This window comes from Vulpes lagopus, chromosome 2 (genome assembly GCF_018345385.1).
Source record: "Vulpes lagopus strain Blue_001 chromosome 2, ASM1834538v1, whole genome shotgun sequence".
Classification (NCBI taxonomy): Eukaryota; Metazoa; Chordata; class Mammalia; order Carnivora; family Canidae; genus Vulpes; species Vulpes lagopus.
In genome coordinates this window covers 71,490,259-71,501,370 of record NC_054825.1, presented here as the reverse complement: position 1 = coordinate 71,501,370, position 11,112 = coordinate 71,490,259, and the positions used below count along the sequence as shown (strand labels likewise).

Genomic DNA, 11,112 nt, shown 5'->3' with positions numbered 1-11,112 from the left:
GTGAGAAAGCAAGTATCCAACTGGTGCTTCACAGAGAAAGTCTCTCCCTAACACTACTCATTGAAGACATTTTGGGATGGTGGGCTGACTGCCATAGGGACCTCCTAGGATGCCTGATCTGTTTATTTTATAATCCCTTCTCATTCAACTACAGCAGCTTTTGACGGGTTCAGATCGATTCAGTCATAGACGTGATGGATTTCTAGATTTATAGTGAATTCCTGAATTCACAAGAACATCACCACCACCATCACCATTCTTATTATTTCATATTTATTGAGCACTCATAATGTTCTGGCCACCCCACTCCAGTGACTGCATTACTCCTGCTACCCATGCCCATTCCCATCCCCATATCTTTGGGAAAAGCTTCATAATCACACCTGACCCTAAAGACACAATGATAAAAGGACAAACTTTCTGGGGACCCTGGAGTGTTTGGTCTTTGGCCAGTCTGTCCCTGGCACTACTACAGAAATATATATAATCTTTCCTTATGTCTATACAATATTGATCTCTGCTGATTGCTTAAAATACAACCTGATTTTCTCTACTACATCATCTCTTAAGCCAAGTAGCCCCACAACAAAAAGAGGTCCAGCTTCACAGATTGGCCAAGAACTCCCAGAGCATTTTAAGTAGTTACTCTTAAATTTTCACAGCAGTCTAATATCTATTTATACCCTGGAACTATTGCCCAGAGGAAAAGGACTGGAGCAGAGGGGGTACCTGGGATGATATATAAAACACCCACAAGCCCAATCTAAAGATTAGATTAGTAGCCACAATGGATGTTTGTTTGGGAAGGGGACTCTTTTTTTCTCAGACATTTCAGACAGACATCCTGGGCCCACCTGAGGAGTGCTAGCAAAGACAAGAGTTCTCCTGAATGCACATATGGTCTAAGGGTACCTTGTGAAGTTGTGAATATTTCCCCAGAAAAGTGAAGATCTTGGAGGCCCCTTTTGTACTTGCTGTCCCCAGATGGGTGTCTTCAGCAGTTAAGTGGCATTTCCTTCAACAATCTGGAATTTCCTGGATGCTCAGAGGAGGATGAGTAATGAGAGATCTGCCTACCCCTTGATGGAAATCCTATTCAAATCTAATGGCCATGTGAGGAGTCAATGGCTGCTTTGAACAAAAAATTGGCTCCTTCCCAAGCCCAGCTCTGGCACAGTTCTTGGCTTCATGCCAAGAAGACTGCTTCCTCAGACACCTCTGGTGAGATCCAAGGTCTTACAATGGCAGGTGAGTTAGCCAACAGAAAAAGTTGCTAGCTCAAATAGCTGGTATAGTGTTTTACCACTAATGAGAACATGATTAATCACATGTTGCTGGTGGGAGGGGTGAGTACTGGTCATGGGCCAAAGACTGGCTCTGAGGGTTTGGATCACTAGATAGATACTGGGCTTGGGGAATATCCTCTCCAGGCAGCTGGTCAATAACCTCAGGGACCACCCAGGACTGCTGATTAATCTCAGGGACTTCCTGGACCTGCAGATCATCCTCCCCAGGGAATTCTTGGGATGGTTTATCAACCTCAGGAATGTCCTGAGACAATAGATTGATTGCAGAAGCCTCTTGGGCCAGCCTGCCAACCTCTACAAAGAATTTCTGGCATGGCTGGCTGAACTCTTCAGGGGTCTCTTGGGCTGGCCTGCCAACTTCCACATGGATTTCCTGGACCAGGTCACGAACCCCTACAGGGAACCCATGGGCCAGCCTGCCAACCTCCACGGGGACATCCAGGGATGGCTGGCTGACCTTCTCAGGGTTCTTCTGGCAAAGCTGGCAAGCATCCTCAGACATTTTCTGGCACAGTTGGCTCGCCTTCTGGCATGGCTGGTGGATCTGAGGGACCTCCTGGCATATCTGGTTAACGCTGTCATGGTTCTCCTGGCGTGGTTGGCCAATGTCAGGGACCTCTTGACAAGGCTGGCTGACCTCTTCAGGGATGTCCTGGCATGGCTGGCTGATGTCAGGGACCTCCTGGCATGGCTGGCTGATCTCCTCAACAACCTCCTGGCATGGCTGGCTGGTTTCCACAGGTGGTTCCTGTGAAGACTGGCTTGGTTCAAAAGGCTCTTGCACCCCTTCAATGGGGAGCTCTTGTTCTCCATTCCTGGGGAGCATCCCAAGGCCTTGATGTTCTTCAATCATGTGTGAACTTACAGAAGGTTGATCACTAAAGCCAAAAGGACAGTTACCATCCACTGCAGTGGGGGAGGAAGGACCAGCACTGGACACAGTACTGGAAGGGCCACTGCTATCTGTAAAATAAAGTCAGGAGACCAAGTCAGGCAAGCTGGAAGAGTAGGCTCTATTTATGTATATAGCTCAAATGGTCTTGAGGAAAGACAGTCTGAATTCTTCCTAAGCTGTACAAAGACTGCTCAATTAGCACAGCTCAGGAACTGTTGTTCTGGCCTAATGTACATGACAGGAGTATACAGGAGCACTAAGGTACTTCTAAGACTTCAAGAGAGAGTACTGAGACCCACTTCATCCAGTTCTTTCACAAATGTACCCCCACCCCAACTCTGAATTCCCATGGTCATTCCTACTTTGGAAACATACCATGGTGTATCCCAGTGGCTCATAATTAAGGGTATGTATCAAAATTATGGGATATTTTTTAAAAATACAAATTTCTAGGTTCTATTACTGGAGATTCTAATTCTGTAGGTTTAGGGTAAATGTGTGGGGTGAAGAGGGAATGAGGGCACTGTATTTTGTTGAAACACTCCCAATTAAATCTGATGTACATCTTTTGTTAATAATCATTTCTTTAAAGTAATCAACATATTTCTGGGGCAAAGGTAATCATTGTTTATGGCCCAAGAGATAATTAAGCAGGAGAATGTAGAAAAATCTTGTGAATGAGAACAGAAGGAAGGAAAATTACCTGAAAATGGAGGACTGCCATGGAATCTCTAAATGGTAGATTCTTAATTAACCTTTCTGGGGGGTCACTGAGCCCTTTGAAATTCTAATGACAGTCATGGACTATCTTCCCAGAAAAATGTACATCTGGATATTCACACTAATCTTCATAAATAATTCCTAGGGTTCAAAGACTTTACCCTGAAATCCATCCATGGATCTAAGGTTTAGACCTTCTAAGTCTTGGGACACACAGTGGTATAGGATTGTGAATGTTATAGACATATATACAACATAAAAATTAATTACCCAAATACTTATAGTAATAAAATGAAGGGCTTAGAGCCTTCAATTACTCTGTGGGACAATTCCTACTCCAATCTCTGCTACTTCATTGACCTCTAGTAGGGGACTAATCTACTTTTCTTTTTGTAAATGTATTTATTAGTGGTACTGTAACTTTATATTTAAAGCACTCTGATATCAATAATGATAGGTTTTGGATACAGGGGACATCTGAATATCCGGTCATCCAAGAGAACCTGGGAAAGTTGGCAAGCCTGAGCCTACAAAGGCTGAATCAGTCATTTAGTTTAGGGTATGCCAGTTCTCTCTTTTCTGTAAAGGACCACAGAGGCATGCTTCAAGCAGAAGAAAGAAGAACATGGTTTCAGCCAACAAGGCATATTTAGGGCAGACAAACCCTAAAGAAAATATTTACCAATGAGGCTACACACCTCAAAGAGGTGAGTCAAAGGTCTGATAGTAGATTAAACACAAGAAGAAAAAGAAAAGAGTTCACCCAAGAATAGAAGTAGCCTTAGTATTCAGTTAAGTAGTTTAATTTAGGCAAATCAGCAGAAGTAGGAGGGGCACCTGGGTGGCTCAGCTGGTAAAGTGTCTGCCTTGGGCTCAGGTCATGATCTCAGGGGTCCTAGGATCAAGCCCCACATTGGGCTCCTTGCTCAGCAAGGAATCTGCTTCTCTCTCTGCCCCTCCCCCTTGTGCTTGCTCTCTTTCTCTCTCAGATAAACACATTTTTTTAAAAATAAAAAAAAAAAAAAAGAGAGAGAGAGAGAGAGAGAGAAGCAGAAGCAGGAGAAAGATGCTTTCCAGAAGCAGCCAGAGCAATCTTGAACACAGCTGGAGGTATCACAATTCCAGATTTCAAGACATACTACAAAGCTGTAGTAATCAAAACAGCACTGACACAAAAATAGACTCATAGATCAATGAAACAGAATAGAGACCCATGCTTATGTGGTTAAATCTAAGAAAGGAAGCAAGACTATACAATGGGGGGAAAACAGTATCTTCAAAAAATGGTGCTGGGGAGCAGCCCGGGTGGCTCTGCAGTTTAGCGCCGCCTGCAGCCCAGGTGTAATCCTGGAGACACTGGATCGAGTCCTATGTGGGGCTCCCTGCATGGAGCCTACTTCTCCCTCTGCCTGTGTCTCTGCCTCTCTCTCTCTCTCTCTCTCTCTCTCTCTGTCTCTCATGAATAAATAAATAAAATCTTTTTAAAAAATGGTGCTGGGAAAACTGGACAGCTACATGCAAAAGAATGAAACTGAATCACTTTCTGACACCATACACAAAAATAAACTCAAAATGAATCAAGGACCTAAATGTGAGACCTGACATCATAAAAATCCTAGAAGAGAGCACAGGCAGTAATCTGACATTGGTTATAGCAACACTGTTTTAGATATGTCTTCTGAGGCAAGGGAAACAAAAGCAAAAATAAACTATTGGGACTCTATAAAATAAAAAACTTTTGCACAACAAAGGAAACCATCAACAAAACAAAAAGGCAACCTACTGAATGGGAGAAGATATTTGCAAATGATATATCCAATAAAGGGTTAGTATCTAAACTACATGAAGAACATACACAACTCACCACCACCACCACCACCACCACCACCACCACCACCCCTGCCCAACCAAATAATCTAATTAAAAAATGGGCAGGAGTGTCTGGGAGGCTCAGTTGGTTGAGCATCTGCCTTCGCTTGGGTCATGATCCCAGGTCCTGGGATTGAGCCCCACATCAGGTTCCCTGGTCAGTAGTGAGCCTGCTTCTCCCTCTCCCTCTGCTGCTCCCCGCAGCTTGTGCTTGCTCTCTTTCTGTCAAATAAATAAATAAAATCTTTTTTAAAAAAATGGGCAGGGGACCTGAATAGACATTTTTCCATAGAAGACACAAAGATGGCCAACAGACACATGAAAAGAGACTCAACATCACTAAACATCAGGGAAATGCAATGAAAACCACAATAAGACATCACCTTAAACCTGTCAGAATAGCTAGAATCAGAAAGATAAGAAATAACATACAATGCTGTATGTTAACTGGAATTAAAGTTAAATTTTTTTTTTTTTTTACAAGACAAGAAATAAGTGTTGGCGAGCATGCGAAGGAAGAGGAACCCTTGTGCACTGCTGGTGGGAATATAAATTGGTATAGCCACTACAGAAAACAGTATGGAGGTTCCTCCAAAAATTAAAAATAGAAATATCATATGATCCAATATTTCCACTAATGAATATTTACCCAAAGAAAATGAAAACTTTAATTTCAAAAGATATATGTATCCCTATGTTTATTGTAGCATTATTTACAATAGCCAAGTTACCCGCGGGGCAAACTGTAACCACCCCTTTAAGCCTCGCTCTAGATCACTGGAAAGAAGTCGCCGGCCGAGCACACAACCTTTCGGTCGAAGTCAGAGGACGAAGATGGGTCACCTTCTTCTCCTCAGAGTGGCCGACTCTCAACGTCGGGTGGCCCAGGAATGGAACTTTTAATATTGATATTATCTTGCAGGTGAAGGCCCGGGTCTTTCAGCCAGGACCCCATGGGCACCCTGATCAGCTCCTGCAGACTCTCCTCACCACGGAGGAGAGACAGTGCGTCTACAGAAAAAGGGCCCCGGGGCGGATGGGAGGCCGCCCCAGCTGCCTGATGAAATTGAGGACGTTTCCCCCTTGGTTCGCCCGACCTGGGACTACGACACTGCTGCTGGGAGGGAGCGGCTCCGTCTCTATTGCCAGGTACTCCTAGCGGGTCTCAAAGGGGCAGGGCGACGCCCCACCAATTTGGCAAAGGTACGTGCTATAGTGCAGGGAAAAGATGAGACGCCGGCAGGTTTTCTGGAAAGATTAATGGAGGGCTACCGTATGTATACTTAGAGAGAGAGAGAGAGATAAAGGAAACGCAATAAAGAACTGACTGGGATACTGGCCACCGTAGTACAGGGCTCAGGGCAGAGTAAGTCAGGACAGAGTAAGGACCTGGGAGACAAGAAGACCACGGGTTGAACGAGACCAGCGTGCCTACTGCAAGGAAAAAGGACATTGGGTTAAAGATTGTCCAAAGAAGGGCCAAACGCAGGGACCTAAGAAGCCCATTCCCGTACTGTCCCTAGAGGATGAAGATTAGGGATGTCAGGGCCAGGAGCCCCCCCCCCCCCAGCCTCGGATAACCCTTAAAGTTGGGGGGTCAACCAGTGACCTTCCTGGTTGCTACCGGAGCTCAACATTCAGTTTTAACTGAGGCAGAAGGACCCTTGAGCTCTATCTAGAAGATGCATTCTTTTGCCTAAAGTTAAGCTCTCAAAGCCAGCCTATTTTTGCCTTTAAATGGAAAGATCCTGAGACGGGATTCTCAGGACAACTCACTTGGACAAAGCTACCACAGGGATTCAAAAACTCCCCCACCTTGTTCAACAAAGCCTTGCATCAGGACTTGGCAGAATTCGGAGTTGGCCATCCGGACCTCGTTCTCCTGCAGTACGTGGATGATTTGCTCATAGCGGCTAAGACAGAACAGGATTGTGTAAAAGGTACGGGGGCCCTGCTCGAGAGACTGGGAGGACTGGGGTATAGGGCCTCCGCCAAAAAGGCCCAAATAGGCCAGAGACGAGTGACCTATCTGGGATATCTCCTGGAAGGAGGCCAGAGGTGGCTGACAGAGAGCCGCAAAAAGGCTGTAGCCCTGATCCCAGCACCCACTGATGCCAGAGGACTGCAAGAGTTCCTCGGCAGTGCTGGGTTCTGCTGCCTCTGGGTACCCGGGTTTGCAGAGCTGGCGGCTCCCCTATATCCTCTCACGAAATCCAACACCCCCTACCACTGGGGAAAGGAGCAACAATTGGCTTTTGACAAAATAAAAAGGGCCTTATTGACTGCCCCTGCCCTGAGCCTCCCAGATGTAACCAAGCCATTTGCGCTATATGCTGATGAATGCCGAGGAATAGCCAAACGGGTCCTAACTCAAAAACTGGGACCCTGGAAAAGGCCCGTGGCATATTTTTCAAAAAAAATTAGACAGCGTGGCTGCAGGATGGCCCCCATGTCTCCGAATAATAGCGGCTGTGGCAGTCCTGGTAAAAGACTCAGATAAGTTGGCCTTCAGCCAACCCCTCACTGTGGTGGCCCCCCCACGCCGTAGAGACAGTCATCCGCCAGCCCCCTGATCGATGGCTCTCTAACGCCCGGGTCACCCATTATCAGGCCATGTTACTGAATTCTGAGCGGATACGGTTCGGAACGGCTACATCTCTAAACCCGGCCACCTTGCTTCCAGAAGCCGAGTCCCCCTCCCTGGTAATGCATGATTGCCACCAGATCCTAGCCGAGGTCCATGGCACCAGAGGGGACTTGACGGACCAGCCTTTGCCAGGTGCTGAAGCAACCTGGCACACCGAGGGGAGTAGCTTTCTACGAAATGGTGAACGTAAAGCCGGGGCGGCCGGGGTAGATAATTCACTGTCCGGGGCATCAGCAAGGCAACGACCCAGTAGCAGAGGGGAACAGGATGGCCGATGAAATGGCACGAGCCGCTGCACTAGGCCCACAGGAGGATGGACAGAAGCCTTCCCCACCAAACGAGAAACTGCCCAGGTGGTTGTCAAGAAAATCCTAGAAGAAATTTTCCCCCGGTTTGGACTGCCCAAGGTAATAGGGTCGGACAACGGCCCCGCCTTCGTCTCCCAGGTAAGTCAGTTGGTGGCCAGATTACTGGGGATAAATTAAAAATTACATTGTGCATACAGACCCCAGAGCTCAGGGCAGGTAGAAAGAATGAATAGAACAATTAAAGAGGCCCTAACCAAATTGACATTGGAGACTGGCACTAGAGACTGGGTCCAACTCCTCCCTATGGTTCTGTTCTGAGTCCGGAACACTCCCGCGCCCCATGGGCTAACTCCTTACGAGCTTCTCTATGGAGGTCCCCCACCAGTAACGGACTTGCTAGATTCTGCTATTAACCCTCTTGCTAACACTCCCGGTTTACAGGACAGGCTAAAGGCGCTCCAGATTATCCAGCGCCAGATCTGGAAACCCCTTGCAGCTGTCTACCGCCCCGGAGACAACCCGTTCCAGATCGGTGACTCCGTCTACATCAGGAAACATCAGTCCAGGGTGACTGGGATTAGACCCATGGGGAGGATGTGGCACGCCTGACAGAAGGGCCATGCTCAGCACTCTTCCCTTTTATGTCTGTCCCGGGTACCACAGAGATCGCAGGCTAAATCCCACCTGTGGAGGAGGGGAATACTTCTATTGTAAAAATTGGGGGTGCGAGACTAGGGAGACACCGGATGAGAGGCCCTCCTCCTCCTGGGATTACATCACTGTCAAGGCTAACTATACTCACCCGGGGTTACCAGGAACTCTGCAATACTACCGCCCCGATTTTAGGGACTGACTCTTACCTGGAGTCCCAGCCGGGAACTTGGTGGGCATGCAACAAAGGCCTCACCCCCTGTGTGTCAGCTAAGGTTCTAAATAGCTCAAACGACTTCTGTGTCATGGTGCAGATCATACCCAGGGTGTTCTATCACCCTGCTGAAACTCTAGAAAATCAGTATAATGAACATCCCACCCGTTTTTGGCGCGAACCTGTCTCCCTAACCCTAGCCGTTATGTTGGGACTAGGGGTCGCTACTGGGGTGGGTACTGGCGCAGCTGCTCTGATCCAGGGCTCACGACGTTATATAGAACTCCAGGCAGCTGTAGATGAGGATCTACGGGCACTAGAGCAGTCCGTTTCTAAGTTAGAACAGTCCCTCACCTCACTTTCAGAAGTAGGACTCCAAAACAGGAGAGGCTTGGATTTACTATTCCTGAAAGAGGGAGGCCTGTGTGCGGCCCTGGGAGAGGAATGCTGCTTCTATGCAGGCCATTCTGGAGTCATCAGAGACTCCATGGCCAAACTCAAGAAAAAGGTTAAATAAAAGACAAAGGGACCAGGAGGCCCAGCAGGGCTGGTTTGAAAGCTGGTTTAATCAGTCTCCCTGGTTGACCACCCTAATCTCTACCATTATGGGCCCTCTAGTTATTCTGCTCCTGCTGCTAACTTTCGCCCCTGAGTCCTCAACTGGCCGCTCCAGTTCGTCCGAGAAAGATTGTCTATTACCCAAGCTCTGGTATTAACTCAGCAATGTCGGGCCCTCCAAACAGAAGAAATAAATGTTCCCTAAGATTTTAAGGTTAAAATCAGCCCAAACAAGAGGAGGGAATGAAGAAACCTCCCCCCTTGTAAGTAGGGCGTGCCCTAATCCAGAGGCAGCCCATCCAGGCGTCTTCCTGAAATTTTAGCAACTAAAAGCATTCTGTTTACAATAAGAATACCATTTCCCCCCACACCCTGATTGGAATGTCCCTGAATAGGTTCATGTTGACCCTCTGTGAAATCAATAACCTGAATGCTATGCAACTCCCGAGGTTCTTTTGTCTTTAAGCGGTTTTTTTGTTCCTTTTGCCTTTAAAAGATACCTGTAATTGCTAATCAGGGCTCTCTTCCTCTTCGGAGGCGGAGAGCCCGTTTGCGCAAACGTCCAATAAACCCTCTTGCTAATTGCAAAAAAAAAAAAAAAAAAAAAAAAAAATACAATAGCCAAGTTATGGAAGCAGCCCATTGTCCACCAAGAGATGTCCACCAATAGATGTCTGTGATAAAGAAGATGCACATATATACATGATGGAATATTCCTCAACCATGAAAAGGATGAGATTTTACCATTTGTGACAATATGGATGGACCTAGAGGATACTATGCTAAGTGAAATAAAGGAAGACAAATACCATTGATATATATAGAATCTAAAAAAGAATAAATAAGCAAATAAAAAGCAGAATCAGACCTAAAATACAGGGAATAGGTTGATGGGGAGGCGGTGGTGGGAGGCTGGACAAATGAGTGAAGGGGAGTGGGGGATCCACGCTTCCAGTTATGGAATGAATAAATCACACGAACGAAAAGTACAATATAGGGAATACAGTGAATGGTATTGCAATAGCATTATATTGTGAAGGATGGTAGCTACACTTGTATTGCTCATAGCAAAATATATAGACTTGTTGAACCAGTATGCTGCATAATATTGTATATAACTATACTCAAATTTAAATATATATAATTATTTTTAAAGATTTTATTTTTATTTATTCATGAGAGACACATAGAGAGGCAGAGAAAGAACAGGTTCCCCACAGGGACCCTAATGTGGGACTTGATCCTCGGACCCCAGGATCATGCCCTGATCTAAAGGCAGATGCTCAACTGCTGAGCCACCCAGGAGTCCCTAATATATATAATATATATTTTTAAAATAATATATTAAGTATTATTTTAATATATATTATATATATTATATATATAATTTTATATATATATAATTTTAAATAATATATTAAATGTTATTTTAAAAAGAGACTTCCAGGGGCACAAAACCATAAACATTCCAGGAGAGGGATAAAAGAAGCAATGGCGAGGTGAATATAAGATAATTTAAAATTTGGGAGAAGTATTCTTGGTGTCAGGAAGGAAGGTTTCTTCTGCATACAGGGTACCAATTCTGCAACTGTTTAACTCAATGCTGAAATATGAATCTTTGCTTCAGTCCTATCCAAATAAAATAATAAAAGCCATGTTTGACTTTAGTTATTTCCTGGAGGCAGGTTGAATAAGGAAAAGATTTTTTCCATCACTGGTGTCTCTGGTCCTTATCCTCCCTCTGAATGTCACTGGTACCTCTCCTTCCCTACAATTACCCTAAGAACTCCTTGTGACGCCACTATTCACATTGTTGCCAAGGAAAATTAGTGATAGGCCAGGAAATGAATGAATGAATGAATGGGTGAACGAATGAATTTATTGAGAGAGAAAGAGAGAGAGCATGCATGAACACCAATGGAAGAGGCAGAAGGAGACAGAAT

At 45.5% G+C, this 11,112-nt stretch overlaps 1 protein-coding gene across 20 annotated transcripts in view; it reads right to left on the bottom strand.

Moving 5' to 3' along the window:
* Window positions 1-256: 256 nt before the first annotated feature.
* Window positions 257-11,112, bottom strand: part of PPIP5K1 (diphosphoinositol pentakisphosphate kinase 1) — a 55,315-nt gene continuing 44,459 nt past the window's right edge. For all 20 annotated transcript variants that reach the window (XM_041744316.1, XM_041744312.1, XM_041744309.1 and 17 more), the window contains one exon: window positions 257-2,270. In XM_041744316.1, coding sequence (XP_041600250.1) covers window positions 1,321-2,270 — 950 coding nt within the window. In that variant the 3' untranslated portion in view covers window positions 257-1,320. The remainder of the gene's footprint in view (window positions 2,271-11,112) is intronic.